Source organism: Parus major, chromosome 5, assembly GCF_001522545.3.
Source record: "Parus major isolate Abel chromosome 5, Parus_major1.1, whole genome shotgun sequence".
NCBI lineage: Eukaryota > Metazoa > Chordata > Aves > Passeriformes > Paridae > Parus > Parus major.
Genome location: NC_031774.1, coordinates 6518462 through 6538332, shown reverse-complemented (window position 1 = coordinate 6538332; position 19871 = coordinate 6518462). Strand labels below are relative to the sequence as shown.

At 63.4% G+C, this 19871-nt stretch overlaps 3 protein-coding genes across 5 annotated transcripts in view; 1 reads left to right on the top strand and 2 right to left on the bottom strand.

Moving 5' to 3' along the window:
* Positions 1–1101: 1101 nt before the first annotated feature.
* On the top strand, positions 1102–6776 carry SIGIRR (single Ig and TIR domain containing). Of its 3 annotated transcripts, XM_015632381.3 has the most exons (11): positions 1102–1837; positions 2322–2437; positions 3599–3702; positions 3982–4168; positions 4259–4389; positions 4549–4689; positions 4787–4930; positions 5005–5107; positions 5182–5332; positions 5889–6069; positions 6210–6776. In XM_015632381.3, exons 3-11 carry the CDS (start codon positions 3696–3698, stop codon positions 6404–6406), a joined length of 1242 nt encoding a protein of 413 aa, XP_015487867.1. In that variant the 5' UTR covers positions 1102–1837; positions 2322–2437; positions 3599–3695; the 3' UTR covers positions 6407–6776. The 3 variants fall into 3 exon arrangements, with proteins under 3 accessions (XP_015487867.1, XP_018862387.1, XP_033371135.1); XM_019006842.2 differs by lacking the exon at positions 2322–2437 and having other exon boundaries at positions 1722–1837; XM_033515244.1 differs by lacking the exons at positions 1102–1837; positions 2322–2437; positions 3599–3702 and having other exon boundaries at positions 3957–4168.
* Positions 6777–7016: 240 nt separating this feature from the next.
* On the bottom strand, positions 7017–14222 carry PKP3 (plakophilin 3). The gene is made up of 13 exons (XM_015632380.3): positions 13915–14222; positions 12850–12926; positions 12027–12733; positions 11547–11670; positions 11209–11413; positions 10832–11006; positions 10567–10684; positions 10191–10358; positions 9670–9855; positions 9366–9519; positions 8961–9153; positions 8477–8564; positions 7017–8226 (listed from the first exon to the last, which is right to left on the bottom strand). The coding sequence occupies exons 1-13, from the start codon at positions 14132–14134 to the stop codon at positions 8191–8193; spliced, it is 2451 nt and encodes an 816-aa protein (XP_015487866.1). The 5' UTR covers positions 14135–14222; the 3' UTR covers positions 7017–8190.
* Positions 14223–18942: 4720 nt separating this feature from the next.
* The window catches only part of B4GALNT4 (beta-1,4-N-acetyl-galactosaminyltransferase 4), a 19569-nt gene continuing 18640 nt past the window's right edge, over positions 18943–19871 (bottom strand). The window contains exon 20 of the mRNA XM_015632317.3: positions 18943–19747. Coding sequence (XP_015487803.1) covers positions 19633–19747 — 115 coding nt within the window. The 3' untranslated portion in view covers positions 18943–19632. The remainder of the gene's footprint in view (positions 19748–19871) is intronic.

The following is a 19871-nucleotide window of genomic DNA, read 5'->3' as shown; positions in this document are numbered from 1 at the left end:
TGGGGGAAATGGGAAAAACACAGCAAATCCCAAATGATAGGGTTATCCCACCTTTTCCTTTAGAGACACCACTACTGGCTGACCCCCCCTACTCCAGACAGAACGTGTTTGTCTGCAGCAGGAATGGGGTGACACCCCAGGACTGGACAGGTGCCACAGCTCAGGGGGTTCTGATAGGGGATCCCAGAGGCAAAACTGGGGGGAAGCCCCCTCCTTTCCCACTAGTAGTGACCCCAACCTGGCTGGACACCACCCTGACACTGCCTGTGTCCACAGAGACTTCCCAAGGTGTTGGTCCTGGGGGCTGTGCCCTGGAGGTGACGCACCCCAGTCAGGACTGCAGGGAAAGGCACCAGGGTTAACTCAGCCTCAAAACTTTGCTCCCAAGAGCATGGAAAGCCACTAACCATCCCATAAGGAATGGAAAGGAGCTTGCTGAGCCCTCGGGCTTGTCCTGGTTTTGCACCACTGTGACCAAAACTGCCTCTGCTCCTCCATTTAATTTATGTACCACAGGGATAACCCTGATAGACAATAAACGTATTATCAGCTCCTGATTTGCTACCAAGCCCCCCAACACCCCTGCCATCCCCAGAAACTGGGCTTGTCCCATGCAATTCTTCACCTTCCCACAAATCCAACAGATTTACACTGGATTTTACAGCTGATGAATCACAGTGTGTCCATGACAAGTGGGCAGCCCTCAGAAAGGGCTGCTCCAACACCTGCTGCCCCAAACACACAAGCCAGTGGCTGTGGGGTCCAGGAGCTGGGGATTCTCCCCAGAAATCCAATGGGGTTCCCTCTGTCCCTTTCCCTCCCACAGCAAGCCAGCAGCACTGGTAATTTATATCCTAAACAATGAGGAGTCCGAGTCGGTGTGTTTCTCCATGGGAACAGGCCCACAGACCTACCCGTGACCTGTACATGTTTATTTATATATGCATAGTTACTCAATATCCATCTACATAGATATATTATTAAATATAATGCTATATTATTATTAAATATATGCATATATATATATGTGTGTGTATATATATATATAAATACATACACTGAACCCATGGCCCTCCTCTTCCCTTTCTAGCCTCACATCACGTGCTGGTTGATGCTTTTGTGGCTCGGACTGGTGTTTGTCCAGAGGCTGCCGGTGCTGCTGTCACCACATCCATGCCCGAGGCATGCCGAGGCTCTAATCACCTCCATGGTAATTAGCACAGGGGATGCTTTCCACCAGGGCCACGGCCGGATCCAGCTCCCCACGGCCAGCGTCAGCCGGAGCAACCACCTCCAGCACCAGCTTCATCTGGCAAAAAGGCTCTAAAGGCACAGAGAGAAGGAAAGGGAGGAGAAGGAACCAAACACGATGCCCACAGGCACATCTGATGGCTGGCAAAGGTTTCTTCTTGCCCAGACACCTCTGTGGGCTCTTCCAGCCATGGAAAACCAGGGGCTCCTCCTTCGCCCCCAAGTCTTGGGAGGCGATCCCACACCTGCTGGGTATGCTGCTGTCCCCCTCCTCTTCTCTCTTTTTCCCCCTCTCTTTTCCCCTCCCCGGAAGCCGGAGTTGTTGGATTTTTCCCCGGCAGGTTCAGGTGGAGGTGGAGCAGTGGGAGGGAGGGACAGGCAGCCCTTCCCACGGGCCTGGAGCCCGGGGATTGGGGCAGCGGGAGCGCCCGGCCGAGGGCAGGGGCTGAACTGGGAGGAGAAATAGATAAACTATTAAAACAGAAAGAAAAAAAAGAGAGAAATTCCAAGCACTGATCTGGCCGGTCGGGTCGGCTGAAAGCGGGAGGCAGCAAGCAGGAAGCCTGCGGCTGGGGAAGCTCCAAAGGTAAATGCAGCTCAGTTCTTCTTCCCTTTCCATGCTTGAGCCACCTCAGATGAGGTCAGCAGGGTTTCACCCTCGCCCTATTCCCTGTGCATTCCCATTCTGGCTCTCCTTCAGCTCTCCATCCCGCTTGCTCCCTCGGCACACCCACCCACAACGCCCTGGCCATGGTGCCTCCCTGTCCTCCTCACTTTCCCCATGGCCATGCTCTAGGGAATTCTGCACCCAGCCATCATTCGCCACCCCACAACATCCACACGGTCCTCTGCCTCAAATCCGGGGTGTCCCCAGGCCAGGATGTGGGAAATGGGAGCCACTGCTGCCTGTCAGCTGGTGCTCCTCTCTCCCTGGCACTCAGCAGTCCCAGCACTCACTCCCTGTTATCCAACACTCATTCCCTGGAGCAAAGGGCTCGGGGGGTTTGGGGGCTCCCCACAGCCCCTGGCCAGGCTGCAGCTTGTTGGAGCTTCCTTATCCCAACCACCAGAGGAAATGGCTTAGGAGTGACCCATCCAGGAGCAGAGCTGGAGCATCGTGCCAGGCAGAGACAGCCCCACGCCATCCTCGTGAGCGTCTCCCACCCTTTCTCCATGTGAAATCCAGGTGGGTTGGCTCATCTCCATCCCATCTTCTTCCATCCCTGGCCATGGAGAAACTCAGTTAATCTTTTAGGTATAAATCACTTCCAGCTGGTCAAGCTGAACATGCACTGGGCGTCTCTCGCGTACCTTGATCCCTGGTTTCACCCCACGCCTGGCACTAGGTTGTTCCAGAGGGAAGCACCGTGCCTGCATCCCTGCTCCAAGCCAGGCAGCAGCATAGACCTCCTCTTCCCATTCCACACCAACAAACACCGGGGGGACCAGCCCTGCTCCCATCCAAAGTCAGGATGCACCCAGGAGTGCTGAAGCTCCAGAGCAGAGGAGCCCTGGGAGAGGCTTTCACCCCTCCTCACTCGCAGAGTTAGGCCGGGTGTTTACCTTGGAAACACTGGCATCGTGATGTCCCTGAGCCTCCCACCTCAGCACCCACATCACCCACATCAGGTGTGTGGGAACACAGGAGCCCAGCCTTGCCCAGCTCTGCTCCGCTGTCTGCTCCCAGTATCCGCCTCTTCCCATGGGGCTGTCACAATGACACCTCTGGTGATGCCAGCTGGGGGGTTCCAGGTGTGCCATCCCTGTGCTCCCCGCTTGTCTGGAATACTGTGCAGCTGTGCCAATCCCTGGGCACAGCCACGGGGTAGCAACGCACCGAGGCTCCCAACGCGCCAGGAACACCGCACCCGCCGGGGAGCTCTCCTGGTGGGAGGCTGCATTTCCATAAACAAACCAGACCGCTGGTAATTAGCAGGTTCAAGGGCATGTCAGGCTGGAGGCAGCTCTGCAGCCCAGGCAGGGGCTTGGTAGGTGAAGGAGGTACCACTGAGACCCCCAAAGCTGTGGTTTCCCATGGCTGAGCTCTTTTCCCCACCTTGGTGGGGATTTGGATTTGGGCTGAAGCCGTATTTTTTTAAATCCTGCAACCCCCAGCTGGTCATTAATCACCTCCCACGCATGAATTCATGGTTGGGAAAGCCACGCTGGGAGTCAGCGCAGGGAGGGCAGGTGACACAGTGGCCACTGGGCTGTGGGTGGGATGTGGCTTTGGCTTTACCGCAGAGCAGCACCCACCACCCCCAGACAGAATCACTGCAGGGGCCCATGGGGAAGGCCAGGCCCTCCCTGTGCCAGCACTCACGGAGCTATTCCCGGTCTGTCCCAGGCCCAGCCCGCCCTGTGGCAGAGGCAGGTGGACTTTGCCCCCCGGAAGACGCCGCGTGAGATGCTGGCAGCGCCTGCGCCTGTCACCTGAGCACACCATGGCAGGTAAGTGAAATCCCAATCCTTCCCTGTTCTCAGCTGGGAAGGATCCCTGTGTGTGTAAGCTCAACTGGGGGTCCTGGTCTGGTGTCACCTCCTAGGGTGCCGAGGGTCCTTCCCAGCCCCTCAAACCAGCTCAGCCTGTTGCTAAACAGCCACGAGCACCACTCACTGCCAGACCCCCAAGGCAGAGCTTGTTTTTCCGGGATCGCTACAGCAGTTACATGTCCTGGGGGAAGCTGGATCAGCTTTCCCACCCAAACCCCCTGTCCTCTATGCCCCCAGACCTTTGCAGCGTGCCCCCTGAAATCCTGGTGCCAGCTGCCAACGAGACACTAGATCTGGTGCTGGGGAGCCAGGTCGAGCTGAACTGCACTGTGCGCTGGGTGGGCACCGAGCGCTGCCAGCCCATTCCTGCCTGGAGCAAGGATGGGCAGTGGTTGGGCAATGGGAGCAGCCAGGACACTGTCTGGTAAGGAGCCTGCCCTGGAACATACATCCATCTGCTTTTGGGGGGGTGTCACCACGTGGCCCAATCCACAGCATCCCCATATCCCATCAGGTCTGGCCAAAACTCTTCAGAGAAGCTCCTGGCCAGCATCCTGCAGCTCAACCTCACCCACAATACCGATTTTGGGGTGTTTGCCTGCTGGATCAGCAATGCCACGGCCACCTTCACCCTGCGGCGAGCAGGTAGGGACCTGCTGGGGACAGGGAGGGGGCATCCCACGGAGAGCCCAGCTGCATGGGGGGTTGAGGAGAGTGATAGGGGCCCTGCTGCCTCTCCTACATCGGGGTGCAAACCTGCACCAAACCTAGGTATGCTCACAGTGCCCTTCCCTGTCCTGGCAGAGGCCGTGGGACACGTGCCAGCGGTGCTGGCAGCCCTCCTGGTCCTGCTACTTCTGGTGCTCCTGGCTGTGCTCTACGTCCGGTGCCACCTGAATGTGCTCCTCTGGTACCGGGACCGCTACGGAGAGCTGGAGATCAACGGTGAGCCAGAGGTGACACCCCACCAGGAACAGCCTCCTGCGGTCCGGGGGCTCACACAGCCCTTCCCATGTTATCCCTGCTCTGTGGATCTCCCCAGATGGGAAGCTGTACGATGCCTACGTCTCCCACGCCACCGCCCCCGACGACCGAAAGTTTGTCCACTTCATCATGAAGCCGCAGCTGGAGAACCGCCACGGCTACAAGCTCTTCCTGGACGAGCAGAACATCCTGCCCAACTCAGGTAGGCACCACGCAGGGCTGGGCAGGGGGTGACACAGGCACCTGGGGGCTTGACACCCTTTTTTTTGTCCACAGAGCCATCAGCTGACCTCATCATGAATGTCAGCCGGTGCCGGCGCCTCATCGTGGTGCTCTCCGTCGCATACCTGGAGCAGGATTGGTGCAACAGCAGCTTCAGGTAGGAGCAGAGCAGCTCCCACAGGAGAGGGGCTGACGGGTCCCCCACCCTCCTGTCACCCACCTTTCTCACAGGGAAGGGCTCTGGAGGCTGCTGGAGCTTTCCAGGAAACCCATCTTCATCGTCTTTGAGAGCCAGTACCGGGAGATCACTCACCCCGCCATCACCCTGCTGAAGCAGCACCGAAGCGCTGTGACCCTGCTGGTGTGGAGAGCTGGCTCCATGGTGTGTGCTGAGCAGGATCCTGACCCCTCCAGAAGCCCCTTTCTCTCCCCAGCACCCCACAGTGCCAGCCCCTCTCTGCCCTTTGGGACTGCCCCATGGTGAGAGCTGAGCAGGACCCACCCCACCAGCAGCCCCCTCCATTCCTGTTTTGGGTCAACCTCCCTGCTGCCCTTTGGGGCTGCTCCCCCAGGCTCCAGTGCTAAAGAGCAGGTTGGGACACTCGCTTTTGGAGGACATTTAAAAACCCAACCAGAAGAGTGCCGGATCTGGGAGCTTACCCCCCAAACCTGCATGGTCAGGACCCTGTGACACTCCAGGGCCTTCCCAGCCTCAGCTCCGGCCATTTCGGGGCCAGGCTGGGAGCCGGAGCCCTGGGGAGCGTCCCAGCAGGTCGGGCCGGTTTCTCTGCCGGCGCATGGGCACGGTGCCACGCCGGAGCACAGCCCTCACCTTGGCCGAGCTCCCAGTGCTGGGGAGAGCGAGCCAAGCCCGTGACACTGTGCGGGGCCGTGCTCCGGTGTTCCCAGCCCGGCTCATCCCCTCCCGGCCCCTGCAGACCCCATCGTCGGACTTCTGGAAGGAGCTGTGCCTGGCCCTGCCGCGCAAGGTGTCCTTCCCAGGGAGCGTGGGGGACCCGCAGACCCAGCTGCAGGAGGACAAGGACCCCATGCTGATCCTGCACAGCAGCTACCTGGACAGTGCAGGAGACCTGGACCCAGACGGGGACCTCGGCACAGGTCCGTGTCCCTGCCGCTTCTCCTGAGGGGACAGATACGCCCTGGAGGTCCCTCCTGAGCATTGCCTCCTGCTCCTGTGGCGGTGGGGTGGGTCCAGCCCTTTCCCCCTCCACCTAAACCTATCTCCCTGCTCCTGCCAGGCCTCCGAGGGCGCGTCTTCGGAAGCCCCCCGCCGCCCCGCCTCGGTGGCCGCGGCGCTCCCAGGGCGTGCAGCGGGACGGAGGATGCACAGCTGCGGGACGGGCAGCGCTCCGAGCTCGACGTCTCGGATCTGGGATCGCGCAACTACGGCGCTCGCACGGACTTCTACTGCCTGGTGACAGAGGATGACATCTGAGCAGGGCCACAGGTGTCCCCCATCCCTGTGGGGACCAAGTTAGGGCCGAGGAGCCTGGGAGTTATGGGATCAGAGGCACGGCCATGCTGGGAAAGCAGGAGCTGGCTCCAAAGTGGAAAACTGGAAAACCATCTGGGAGCACCCTGCCCGTAATGCCTCAGTGCCACCCCTGGATGCCACCCAGGTGGCTGGGCCCTGTCCCTTGCCGTGGGTGGCAGGGACATTCTTCCTGCATGATGGACAAATACTGGGATGGGTGATGCTCTCCAAGGAACAATGTGCCCCAGCCCCAGGGAGTGCCCGACAGGAGTGCTGGCAGCACCTGTGTCCCATGGAAACCCCCGTGACAATAAAAGGCTGCTGCACCCACTGGGTCTGTCCATGATGGGAACACAGGTGACATGGGGAGGGGGGGTCTCCCCACCACAGGAAGTGCTTTGGTCTGTCCTTCCCACACCAGTGTCCCACTAACTTGGAGCCATGCCAGGCACGGAGCGTGGCGTGGCACCGCCGGTGAGCTCACCCTGTGCTCGTGTCCCCACGGCACTGGTGGCACTGTCCCCCCTCCTAGGTGCCATCCAAACGCAGGTGCAGGTGGGCATCACTCAAGGCCTTTATTTCAGGGGTACACAGGGCTGGGGGGTTGTACACAGACAGCTGCAGAGCCAAACCCCCGTGACCCTGAGCCAGGACTGCATCGGTGCTGCTCACTGTGGGTGCAGCTCCCCCCATCCTCCCACCCCTCTACCTATTCTACATCATCCCCCCGGGGTGCCCTGTGCCCCCCAAGCATGGGGGCTCCCCCAGCCCCAAATCCTGCTGCCCAAAGCCATCCCCAGCCCACCCGTGTGTCCCCTCCTGGCCACTACTGTGGCACAGGGAGCTTTGGACCCGTCTGCACCTGGCACCGGGGACACCGGGGGCATCTCCCCACCCATGGGGCGACGCTGCTCAGCAAACACGACCCGGGCGGCCCTGCCCGGATCCTGCTCCTGCCCCGCCAGCAGGGCCCAGCCCTGGCAGCAGCTGCTGAGGAGCAACAGCAGTGCCTCTGCCACACTGGGACAGTCCCCACAAGGTGACAGATGGGGCCCTGAGGCACTCCCAGGCTTCCTGCAGCAAGGGCACAGGCAGCCCCATCAGACACAACCCCCTGCCCACCCTCCCTAGCAAATGGGGAACGCAGCGCTGTCAAGGTGTCACTTCCCAGCTCCCTGCAGGCGCTGTGCCACCCCATAAACTGTGGGAAGCCACCTCAGAGCCCTCCAAGCCCCCAAGCCATGCAAAGCCCCATCCCCAGCCAGGGCAGAACAAAAGTGCAAGCCACAGCACATCCCACAATGGCACAGGGCACGGACACCCCCCCAGCCCCACAGCTCAGGGAGCTGTGATGAAGCACCCCCAGACGCCCCCTTACCCCAGAATTGCCCTACAGGAGCCTCCACAACTCCCTGCAGCTCCTGCCTCCCATCAAGCTGCTGGACAAGCCAGTAGACAGCTGCCTGAGAGTGGGGAGGGCCCCCAAGGGGTGCCAGGGGGCAGCCCCCCCTAACTGGGGTCCCAGTGGGCCCCACAGCAGAGCCAAAAGCAGCCGCCGGGTTTAAGGCTGGGCAGGGGGGAGGACAAGTGTCCCCCAGGCAGGGAACAGGACCCAGCGGAGGGGGGAGGTGTATGGGATGTAGGGATTAGGCTACAGAGCGGGAATCCGGCGGCGAGCAGCCTCTCCACGGCATGGCCAGCAGCATGGAGCATCCCAGCGAGGCATTCCAGCTCCCAGGGTGTCCTCACAGGCTGAGGAAGTCCTCCTTCCGGTACCCCTTCTGCAAGGAGACAGCCCCATCAGGCACACGGAGCCCCTCCGGCACTGATGGGCCACATCGTCCCCACCCCACCTTCACAGGGACAACGCTCTGGGATGTGCCCACACCCAAAGAAAACCAGGCGTGGAGAGAGGCCCCATCATATCCTGGGAAGCATCTGAGTGGTGTGGCTCTCCAGGGTGCAGCCCCTGGCCTTGATTCCCTAGGGATCCTCCCACTGGCTGCGGGAGGCTCTGGAATGGGTACGTACCATCTTGAAGTCCCGGTGGAGCTTGGTGTACTGCCACATGTTCCCCAGGAGGCTGGCAGCAGCTCGGGAGGACTTCTCATTGTCCGAGCTGGGAAAGGAACAGGGTGCAATGAGGTCTTGGGGACCACTGAGCACGGGCCAGTGCCCACCAGCCCAAGGAGACCACCCCAGAAGGGCCCAGAGGGACTTGGGGATTAGTGCAGGTCCAGGGCAGAGAGGGCAGGAGGTGAATGGCTGGATCCCACCACAACAAGCAGGAGCAGAGAGAGGTTCCCTGATGGGAAAAGGCAGCTGTGACAATGGTGGAGTGTGTTTATTGGGTGACAAAGGGCTACCAGGTGGCCACAAGGCCACTCCGAGCCAGTCTGGGGACTCCCAACACCAAGGCTTGGGAAGGGAAACTTGTGACCACTGCACTGGAGCAGGGAGGGAGAGGAGAGCAGAACAGGAGCCTGGATGTGGGCTAGGACAGGACAGCTCCCACCTGTCCCGCCGCTTCTTGATGAAGAAGAGCTTCCTGAGGCCGTCGAAGTAGACGATGTCGCGGGCGGCCATGGGGCTCTCCACCACCAGGTTGTTGAGCACCGCGATGATGTTCACGATGACATCGGCAGGCGGGGCCTTGTCCCCGACACTCCCTGGCAGCTTCTCGATCAGGTGGCTGACCACCTTGGTGGCTGTGGGCAAACGGCACATCAGGGCTGGTGGCCAGAGCCAGGGGGGACAGAGCCACATCTGGGAACAGGGGATGGAGCAGCCCGCATGCTCAGCTGCGAGTGGGGATGCAGCAGGCAGGATGGGGTTGGGCTGTGGCTGGAGATAACGGGAAGCAAAGGAAAAGGTCGGGAAGCACCCCCCCAGCCCTGCCTGGTTCATCCCCGGCACTCACACATCTCATCCTTATTGCGGGCATGGCGGGACAGGTTGCGGATGAGGCCGGTGAGGGAGCGCAGCTGGTGGTGGTCGGCAGTGCGGACGCGGTCCAGTACGGGGTTCAGGATGCGCTCCTGCTCCAGTGCCAGCCGGCTCAGCACACCCGCCCACTGCAAGGCAAACACCCCTTGGAGACTCCACCAGCTCCCTCCTCCTCCCACTCACCGGGAGCAGGTCGGGGTGAACCATGGGTGCCCCTTTCCCAGCCCCCTTCCCGGCTGTGATGGACAGGCGGGGGGGACCCCCGGCTCTGGGCTCACCCTGCGGTCCCCGGCTGTGATGTTCTGCAGGGCGCCCGAGGCCGCCTCCGTCGTGTGCTTGTTGAGCTCGCAGCGCTGCAGCAGCCGGTTGTAGATGCCCACGATCTGCGGGTTCCAGAGCCATTCCATGCCCTTGGGGTCCTTGGAGACCTCCGTGAAGGTGACGATGTCCGCGTTCAGGTAGTGCTGAGGGACGGGGGAACTGTTACACTCTGGGGGGTGTCCCCTCCACAGTGACCCTCACTGCCAGCGTCCCCTTTTCCCTGCCTGCCTGGCCTGAACTGCTGGGCAAGGAGCTGGCAGGTCACCCTGGCTGCTTCATGCCCCACAGCATGGAAAAGCAGGGGTTCAGCACCCTGATTCACTCCAAACACCTGATTCACCCTCTGCTGAGCTCACCTCTGTGTCCCACCCACCAGCCAAGGCCGGCGTCCACCTCCGCCCTGGCATCACCTCCGCTGCCAGCGCTTCCCAGTGCCAGCCCCACCCCAGTGACACGGCCAGGATGTGCCCCCACTGACCTCACGGGCTTTCTTGCTTTGGGGGCTGAAGCAGCCCACCAGCTCCCCCGTCACCGTGCCGCCCGCGTTCCTCCGGTGGCCCTCGAGGCGCTGGAGCGAGGACGGGGGCATCTCATCATACAGGCGGTAGGAGAGGTTGCGCAGGACACAGACAGCGTTCTCCACACTCTGGGGGGCACAAGGGACATGAGGGTGTCATCCCTGGGCCAGCTGCAGGGTGTGTCCAGCTGGCACGGGGGCTCCATGGCAGACTCATGATGCCGGCTGTGCCCACTGTGTCCCGAGAGAGCCAGGCTGGCTCTCCCAATATCACATCAAGATGTGCCTGTGCACAAGGGGACAGGGGAGCCCCCCCCAACACCAGCTCAGGGCTCACCTTGTCCTCCGACTTCCCCACCTCCAGGGAGCTGTTCACGTAGTGGATCATGGAGTCCACCAGCCCGTGGCACTCACGCATCTTCTGCCGGGTCTGCTGGCTGGCAGAGCTCAGGTTCCTGCACGGGAACAGGGTTCTCATGGAGAGAATGGGATCCCCCACAGCCACCCCTTCCCTGAGCTCAAAAAAGAGCCCTGCAGACAGCACTCCTGTCTCTTCCTCCCTCCAAAACTTTGCTCCCAGCGGAAGGACCTGGAGGAGATACCTGAGGAAGCCTGTGGAGTTATAAAAGATTTCTGCCTCTGAGGGGTTCTGCTGGATGACACCTGAGCCACCCAGCCCAGAGAGAGGGACCAGGACCAGGTCTGTGAGCTGCTCCAGCGTGTCCCGGGCCAGGCGATCCTTCAGGTTGTCGCTGGAGGACAGATTCCACAGGATCCCTGCACAGAGGGGAACCCTCAGTACTGGAATGCCTGGGGAGCACATCCACCCCAACTCCCCTTCCCAGGGACCTCATGCTGGTGACAACCAAACAAAGGGATCATCCCTGTGGAGCATCACCCCAGCTCCACTCAAATGAGGGGAGTGCAGTGCCACCCCCAGGGGAGGGGGACCTCCGCCCACCCTGCTGCTGTCCCCAACCTGTGACATTCTTGCGGAGCTCGTCGTCGGGCTCCCGCAGGGTGCGCATGAGCTCGTAGATGCCGTTCTCCTCCACTAGCGCCAGCTTGTTCTCGGCGTTGTCGTAGATGAGGTTGCGCATGGCGCCGGTGGCGTGGCGCTGCACCTCCTGGTTCGGGCTGTTGAACAGCTTCACCAGCTTGGGCATGGCCTGCAGGCTGCGGGCCTGGGGGAGAGCCCGGGGGGGTCAGACATGCTGCACTCCCAGGGCTCCCTCCGGCCCCTGCAGTGTCAGAGGGGCTGGGAAACCCCCTGCTCCTGCTGGGAAAACCTCTTCTCCCACCCTTCCGAGGGCTCACCTGCTTCTTGGCACTGCTGTCGCTGTAGCACTTGTGCTGCAGGTAGGCAGCGCCCAGCACCTGCAGGTTGGGGTCGCTGGCGATCAGGTACTTCACTGCCGAGGGCAGGTCGATGTCATCAAACCTGGAACCGCAGCCAGGTGAGTCCCGGTGGAGCGCCCCACTATGTCCCCCACCTCCAAGGAGCCCCACCAATCCATCTCCTTCCCACTGAGCTCTGGGCAAGGGACTCCATTCCCAGCGGGATAAGCATCACCCTCCTGCCATGTCTCAGGATGTGCCAATGGAGAAGCCAGGGTCAGAGGCAGGATCAGCCTACGCTGTGATCCATCACCACAGGACCAAGCTGCACCCATCATCCCACCCCTCTTCCCAGCATCCTTTATGCCCAGTGGGAGCTGGAGTGCTTCACCCTCACCCAGGTGGTGACCACAGTGGGGACAAGGACCAAGACACCCCAGAGCAGCGCGCGGCCCTCACCCGCTGGCGTGGTGTCCGAGCAGCGTGCTGTGCCCGTTGTACATCTCCATGGCACGCGGCTCCGCAAGGTGATGGCCGGACTCGGCCAGGCTGCGCACGGAGGGGGCGCGGGAGCTGTGCTCCCCCAGCCCCAGGAAGGCGCCGCTGCCTCCGGCCGGCACCGTGCCGAAGGAGCCGGTGCTCAGCCGCGAGCGGTTGTTGCTCTGGAAGCGCTGCAGCGTGCGCATGGCGGGCGCACGGATGGTGCGGCTCGGCGGCCCCTCGGCGCCGTCCAGCCAGTCGCAGCCTGCCTTGCCGGCCGTGCCGGAGCTCAGCTGCCGCTCGAAGGTGAAGGAGCGGCCGAATCCACCGCCAGCCTGGCTCTTGTAGAGCTGCCGGTGTCCCGGCGCGTCCAGCTGCTCCGACAGGACGCTGTAGCGGTCGTCGGCGAGCGGGAGGTGCCCGTCGGCCAGGCGCAGGGAGCGCAGCGACAGCGTGTCCAGGTTCTGCCGGCAGCGGAAGTTGCGCTCGTGGAAGGAGCTAGGCCGCGGCGAGGCGGTGGCCACTTGCGAGGCCGCGTAGCCGGCGGCGTAGGCGCGGCCCTTGGCCAGGCCCCCGTTGCTGATGGTGGCCATGCGCTTGTGCGGGGTGAGGTCCACGGCGGAGCGCGAGGACCAGCCGCTGCCCCGCAGCGTGCCAAAATCCTTCTTGGCCAGCGGCTGGTACAGCTGCAGCGGGGGAAATGGGAGGTTAGGAGTCCGTCCCTCCCGCCCCAGCAGGGGAGCTCAGAGCTCTCCTCGGCACAGCCGAGGCGGTGGGCAGGGGACAGAGCCCCGGAACGTACCGAGGCTTTGGCGTCCACACCATTGCTCTGGGATCGAGAGCTGAAGGAGGAGCGCAGGGTCGAGCTGTAGTGACCACCTGCAGGACAGCCACAGAGGAGGCAGTGTAAGCACGGGCAGGGCAAGAAGGGATCTGGAGATCAAAGATCGCCCCGGCTCATCCCAGAGGGACCTGCTGCGGGAACCATGGCGGCGCAAGCAGAGCTGGGGGGACAGCAGTGGGAGGAGGCCGCCTTCACCTGCCCGCTGGCCACGGGGAGCAGAAGTGGCCTCCCTCCCCGCCCTGCCTCGTGCCCCGACGGCGAGGGCACTAATTGCCACCTTGGCGGGGACGCCGCGGCTCAGCCCGGTCCCCCCTGCCGCAGCTGGATCAGCAGCCCGGGCATCCTCCACAGCCGGTCCCCCGTCCTGGGAACGGGACCTTGGCAGGGAGCTGGACACCCCACCGCCCCCCATGGCACCTGACGCTGCCCCATCCGCCCTGCCACCGCCCCGGGGCCGCCGGCGGGGCAGCACAAGGACGGGACAGGGACGCCGCCAGCGCTGGTGGTGCCAGGACGTGACTCACGCCTGGGGCAGCCCTCGGGGTGTCACAGGGGGTCTGTCCCCTCCTCTGGGGTCCCCAGCACGGGGATCGGGGCTCGGGGGATCCCGGCGGTGCCGGGCGGGGCGGCAGGGCGGAGGCTGCTGGAGCAGACGTTAAATGGAGGAGCTGGAGCCCGGCCAGCGCCGCCGCTCAGGGCTGGGGGGGCTCTGCCAGAGCGGGAAAATCCTCCCCCCCTGCCAGCCCAATGCAGGCTGTGGGACCCCACAAGAGCAAAACCCTCCAAAGGCAGACGGGGAAACTGAGGCAGGACCCCGAGCGGGGCGAAACGAGCCCGCCCTGGGGCTGATCTACCCCCGGTCCCAGTGCTGGGGATGCTCGGGGGCATTCGGGGGACTCGGTCAGGGTGGGGGGCACACCCCAACCCGCAGCCAGGGTGCGCCCAGAGCCCAGTGCCGGCCGAGGGGCTCCCACCAACCCTCCCACCGCCTGTTCCCAGGGGGTCCCTGGGGGGTTCTCCCACCTCTGGTGCCGTCGGCGAGCTCCTCGGGGCGGGCGGGCGCTTGCCCCCGCAGCATCATGCGGATGCGAACCTGCTCCTGGACACGGGCGCTGCGCAGCCGCTGGGCCTCGGCCGCCTCCCGGCCACGCTCGTCCAGCTGCCGGTCCGAGGGCAAGGCCAGGGAGCAGACACCGGCCTCGGGCTGCAGAGCCGACAGCAGGAAGGCGTTAGTCTCCTGCATGGCGGCGAGGGGCCGCGGCCAGCCCGGCCGCCCTGCGCAGGTGAGCGGCGGCAGTGGCGGCGTTCCGGCGTTCCCCAGCCGTAGGGAGGCTCCGTCCCGGCCCGTCCGTCCCGCCCCGCCGCCACGCCTCGCCGGGAAAAGGAGGGGGCCCCACCGGGGCTACTGTCACCATTGACACCATCACCATCGTCACCCCACAGGTGGAGGTGCCCAGGGGCGACCTCGCAGGGACGAGGGAGAAGGGTGGTCCAGGGGTCTGGGGGTCCTACCTTGGGAAAAGCCAGGACCCCCTCAGACAGTCACCCCCTGACTCCTGGGCAGCCACACCAGTGAGCCCCAGACCCCCCACGCTGCCCCATCAATGAGCCAAAGACCCCCAGGCAACCTCCCAGAAGAGCCCTGGACCCTCCAAAAGCCTCCCCGTGGATCCCTGCCATTGAACCTTGGACACCCACATTGTTCCTCCAGTGAGCCCTCCTTTTCCCGGAGTCTCATGTGGTGTTCTTGGAGAGCCCCAGGCCCTTGGAGAACCTTCCCGTTGACCTCCAAAGACTCCCATGGCCCTGCCACTGAGCCCCAGACCCCTACAATGTCCCTCCAATGAGCTCAAGACACCCAGGAAACCTCCGAGGATAGTGCTCTGGATGCCCATATGACCTCTCCGCACAGCTCTGGACCCCCAGATTGTCACTCCAGTGAGCCCCAGACCCCCACATGGGCTCCCAGGGGTGTCCCAGGCCACCGGGGAGACTCCTCAACCAGCCCTGACCACAAAGCCCCAGGCCGCCTCCACAGGGACCCCCAGATCGCTCAAGCCACTTTCCAGGAGCACTCTGGACCCACATCTGGCACTGGGGTCCTGTCTGGAGTGGGGGCTCCCTGCTGTAATTCCTGGCTAGGCTGTCCCTGCTTTGCTTTTCAAATCAGCCGGGGAATGAAAAAACAATAATAAAAAAGGGGCGGCTGAGCGCCGCGGGCCCGCGGTGACGAACGCGGTGACTCAGGCCCCGCTGCCACCACAGGTACTAATTAGCCTCGCCCCACCTGCCGAGCCGCCCCATCCCAGCCCGACCGGGGACACCACATCCCCCCCGGCCGGCTGTGCTCGGGATCAGCTCCCCAAATCCCCCCGCTGCCGGACCACGCCGCTGGCCCGCAGCCCCGGCCCGCTGACCGAGAGCTGCGGCCGTTCTCAGCCCCCGCTCGGGGACACGGTGGCTCCGGTGTCACCGGCCAGGTGCTTTGGGGTGAGCGTGGCCACGCGGGCTCTGTGGCCAGCCCTGGCTCAGCGCTTGGCGTCACCGCTCCGGCAGCGACAGCGGCGTTCCGGGCTGGGCCGGGTTTACAACACCCGGCGGTGACACCGTGTGCGCTTCGGTCGGGGGTGAAAAGGGCGGCTGTCCCCGAGGAATGTGCCGCCGTCAGCAGGAGCCGAGGCAGGGGCGGGGTGGCAACAGCTTGCGGGCCAGCAGTTTGGGGTGACAGTCCCCTGATGGCCCCCCCAAACCCCCTTTGGCGGCACCATCCCGATGCGCCGAGGACCAACAGGGAGGTGTAACCCACCGCCCCAGCTCTGGGGTTTGGGGGAGCCCCCTTTTTCCCAGGGGCTACCCCTGAGCCTTTTTGGGGTACAGCACCCAGGAAAGTCCCCCCTCCTCCCTCCGCGGCACCACCCCAGGGCGCACCGAGTTTGGCAGAGCTCGGCGGGCGCTCCCAGCGCTCCGAGCCCGGATGAATCACGGGTTCCCCCCGCAGCGGGCGGAGGGGGTGGATCGCTCCCTCTGCAAGCCAACACTTGCCCGCCGTCCCCGTGCCAGGATCCCGGGGGATTGGGGCCATCCCGGGAGGACCCCCAGCCCCAGGGGACAGAGGGGCTCCGGGGACACCCCTAAGCCTACTGGCAATCCCACCTTCCCCCAGCGTCACTCCCGAACGCCCATTCCCCCAGCATAGCACCGCCCTGCAGCTGACAAATGGAAATGTGGGGGTCCCGGGGGATTCAAGGAATGCTTGGAGCTGGAATGGGCAGCGCTGGCCTCATCAAGCAGCTCATTAGTTGGGGAAGGATAGGAGGGGGATACACCAGGGGGCTTAAAAAAATCAGCTGATCAGCACAAAGAAAACATTTGAAGCAAGATTTTGAGGGATTCCCGAGGGGATCCGACCACAGCTGGAATGACACAGAGTTAAATAAACCAAATCTGGGATCCCTAAAGCAGCCGCTGACCGTCCCCCGGCCTGGGGGCACCTCTGTCACTTCCTCGCGGCGTGACAGCGCCACATTCCCGGGGAGCCCTGGCTCCTGGGAGCGCCGCGTCCTCTCCCACCCCCCGAGCAGCACCGAGTGCCCGTCCCCACGCCCGGGTCCCCAGGGCTGGCCGTGCCCGCCGGGGCCATCGGTGTTGGGGCAGGGAGTGGCTCCACGCAGCCCGGCCACCGCGCGCACGTGCCAGGGGCCACGCTGGGGACACCGAGGCACAGCGAGAGAGGGAGGGAGAGAAAAGCCTCCTGGTCGGTGTTGGGCAGCCACCAGACCCACATGCCAGAGCCCCAGACCCGCGGCACCACCCTGGCCAGTGGATGGGGACAGGGTGCGTGGCAGGGCGAGTGACACCTGGCTCTCCCCAGGGAGCCGCGGTGGGGACAGAGGCGGCGATGTCCGAGGGAGTGTCCGGCACGTACCTGGCTGTGTGGCCCCGGAGGGCCGCTGTCCTGCAGCATCCTCGGGCGGGCAGGTGCACCCCTGGGTGCTGCGGGGTGCGGGTGGGCGCCGGCGTCTGCGGCGGGCGTGGGGCGCACGGGCCCGCCCCGCACCTCGCCCAACCAGTCTCCTCGCCCGGGTTTTGCATGGAACCCGCTCGCCTCCCCGCCAAGGCTGGGATCTCGGGGCTCACAGGGGCTCCACAAAATCTTCAGCACGGCCAGGTGTCCGGGGGAGGCTGGAGGCCGGGAGCGGGGGTGGCCAGCCGCCACAGCGGAGCCACGTCTCGGTCGACTTTATGATGCCCCAAAGTCCCCAGGGATCCCCACCGCCACCGTGGCCATGATCCAACGTGTCCTTCCTACCACATCCCCCTGAACACCCAGCTCGGAGCGCCCATGGGTGCAGCAGGGAAGGTTTGGGGGTGCGAGAAGGAGAGATTGGAGGAGAGGCTGTGCTTGGGGGGCACACACACATTTTTTGGGATGCAGGGGGCTGCCCCTGGTTCGCAAGGGAGCGTGTTTGTGTGCGTGGGATGGAGCAGGAGCCCTTTGAAGCCAGATAAGCTGAGGGAGCGTTTGAAACGGGCCAAACCAGTTTGGGGGGGGTCACCACTTAGCTCTCTTACCACCACTAACCCAGGCCCCCCACCACACCCCACACTCAGCAAGGGATGCCAGGAGGGAGCCCCTCAGCAAAGCCCAGTGCAGGGCAGGAGGTGCCACTGCTGCCACGTGTGGCCCATTCCCAGCCTGGGGAGGTTCCTGTGCTCCCCCCAGCCTCCACGACCTCCCCTCTCAGGCCCCTGGCTGGTGCAGCCCCTCAGCGAGGCAATTCCAGGCTGGAGTTCGACTCCACCGCCCCGGACAAGCCCCGACACCTTCGCAGTGTCCCCGCGGGGCAGGGAGGGCCAGGGCAGATCCTCCAGGAGTGGGGACCTGCCCGAACCCCGCTGTCACCTGGGGCTCCAACACCTGGCCCGGGAGAGGCCCCCTGTGGCTCCTGCAATCCCCATGGATCCCTGTGTCATCCCGTGGCCACAGCTCAGTCACGACCGGAGAAACAAACCCTCCGGCGTTGTGCTGCTGGCCCTGTCCCAAGCAGACACCAAACTGTCCCCAGCACCAGTGGGGATGGCACTGCTGGCACCAGTCCCTCCCAGCACCAGAGGCAGCTCTGGATTGGGCTGGGCCCGCTCTGATGGTGGTGGCTTTTGGAGCTCTCCCGGTTGGGAAGCTGCTGGAAAAGCTGTGCCTAAGGCCAGGCTGGTTTTGGGATAGGACTGGTGGCCCGGGGGCTGTGGGGCCACCCGCTCTGCCCAGCCACAGACCCGCTCCCGGCATAGCGGGCACAGCCCTCACCCACAACAAAGAGTTTCCAAAGTGCTGCAAAAATACAGGGAGCAGGAAAAGGAGAGGGGAGAAACAACTCCTGCCTGCCAGGATGGTCCCTTCCCAACAGAGCTTGGGGCCACGGGTGCCAAATTTGGGACAAAAAGCCCCGAACTGTGGCTGTTTGCTGATGGCACATGGGTGGCTGAGCTGCCCTTGTCCATCCTCACCTCAAACTTGGGATGCTCAGAGTGGGTGATGCAAATGGGGAATGAAACACTTAGGGGGGAACTCCAAGACTATGTCAGGGAGGAGCCCAGGGGATCTGAGAGACGGGGCACCTGGCTGAGGAGCAGGAACCCATGGCAGGGGGGGTGAGACAGAACCCTTGAGACACCCACCACAACCAGGCACAGGTGAGGGGAAGCACCAGCAGAGAGCTGGGACAGGGGTGGGCAGGGACAAGTGTGCCAGGACAGGCAGGAGCACAGGGAACCAGGGCAGCCCCCCATGGAGCTGGGTGGAGCCCAGGTGTGGGGCGGAGGCTCAGCAAGCCCGGGCGTGCGGTCAGGCATCAAACAGGGTGCTGCCTCCTCCTCCTCCTCGCATGGAAACAACACGGAATGCTGCTGCCCACTCCCACCACAGAGAGGGGACCCTCAGGGACCAAGGGACAAAGGCCAACTTGGCTCCCATGCCCTACATCCTCGTCTGGGTGTGGGGGTTACGGAGCGGAGGGAAATTCCAGCCAAGACATTGATTTTAATTTTTTAAGAATAAAAAAAAAAAAAAAAAAAAAAGAAAAAAACCAAACCAAACAGACAAAAACTTCCTGAAAACAGCTTCCTACCTCATAATTTCACAGAAATTAGCTTGGAAACGTCATCTGCCCGTACCTGCTCCAGGCTCTGCCTGTCCCCCCCCAGCCCAGCCCACCCAGCACAAGCAGTGCCAGCCTCAGGGCTCTGCCCCCCACCCACAGCATGTCCCGAGTGCAGGGCACAGCCACACCCCCCTTCCCTCCGTGGGTCCTGGAAGGGGAGCAGGAGGGTTTGGGCAGCCCCAGGGGGTTCTTAGTCCCTCCCCAAAGCTCAGCTCCCCAGCCTGACATGGGGATGAGGTACTGGGTGTTTTAAGGAGAGGCAACGCAGGAAAGGGGCTGCAAAGCGATCCTGGGCGGCACAATTCCACCTCCGGTATCCCCAGCCTGGCACAGCCTTCCAGGACCCAACAAAGCCCCCGGGCCCCACCGGCACTAAGGAGTTAATGAACTCATTGCTGACTAAGAAATTAGATCCTTAAGAAAAAAACCACCACCACCCGCCACAGCCCTCCCCGCTTCCCCCTCCCCAGGAAAACCGCAGCGGGTGTTGGGTGCCCCCTGTGCTGGCACTGGGGCACGGTGGCCGTGGTGGCAGGGGACAGGCAGGTGCCAGGGGTCGGTGGCTACGGGCTGGGCTCGGGCATTAGTCCTTGGAGGCCTTCTTGCTGCGGGCGTTCCACATGCCGCGCTTGGAGTGGTAGTAGTGGTAAAAGTTCCTGAGGCGCAAGCGCTCCACCTCCAGCCCGCTCTGGAGCACCCTGTGGGCAGAGGGACAGAGCTCAGGGGATGCAGGGACAGAGGGACGAGGCTCAGGGGACGGAGGGAGGGAGCAACAGGCTCAGGAGATGGATGGACAGAGGGATAGGGCTCAGGGGATGGACG

Coding starts and splice junctions, on each gene's coding strand:
- SIGIRR (XM_033515244.1), top strand. CDS start 3,972: ATGCCCCCAGACCTTTGCAGCGTGCCCCCTGAAATCCTGGTGCCAGCT. Junction 4,690..4,786: donor CGGAGAGCTGGAGATCAACG/GTGAGCCAGAGG, acceptor GGATCTCCCCAG/ATGGGAAGCTGTACGATGCC. Junction 6,070..6,209: donor AGACGGGGACCTCGGCACAG/GTCCGTGTCCCT, acceptor TGCTCCTGCCAG/GCCTCCGAGGGCGCGTCTTC.
- PKP3 (XM_015632380.3), bottom strand. CDS start 14,134: ATGCAGGAGACTAACGCCTTCCTGCTGTCGGCTCTGCAGCCCGAGGCC. Junction 12,734..12,849: donor GTGTGGACGCCAAAGCCTCG/GTACGTTCCGGG, acceptor CCCCCGCTGCAG/CTGTACCAGCCGCTGGCCAA. Junction 10,359..10,566: donor TGGGGAAGTCGGAGGACAAG/GTGAGCCCTGAG, acceptor TGTGCCCCCCAG/AGTGTGGAGAACGCTGTCTG.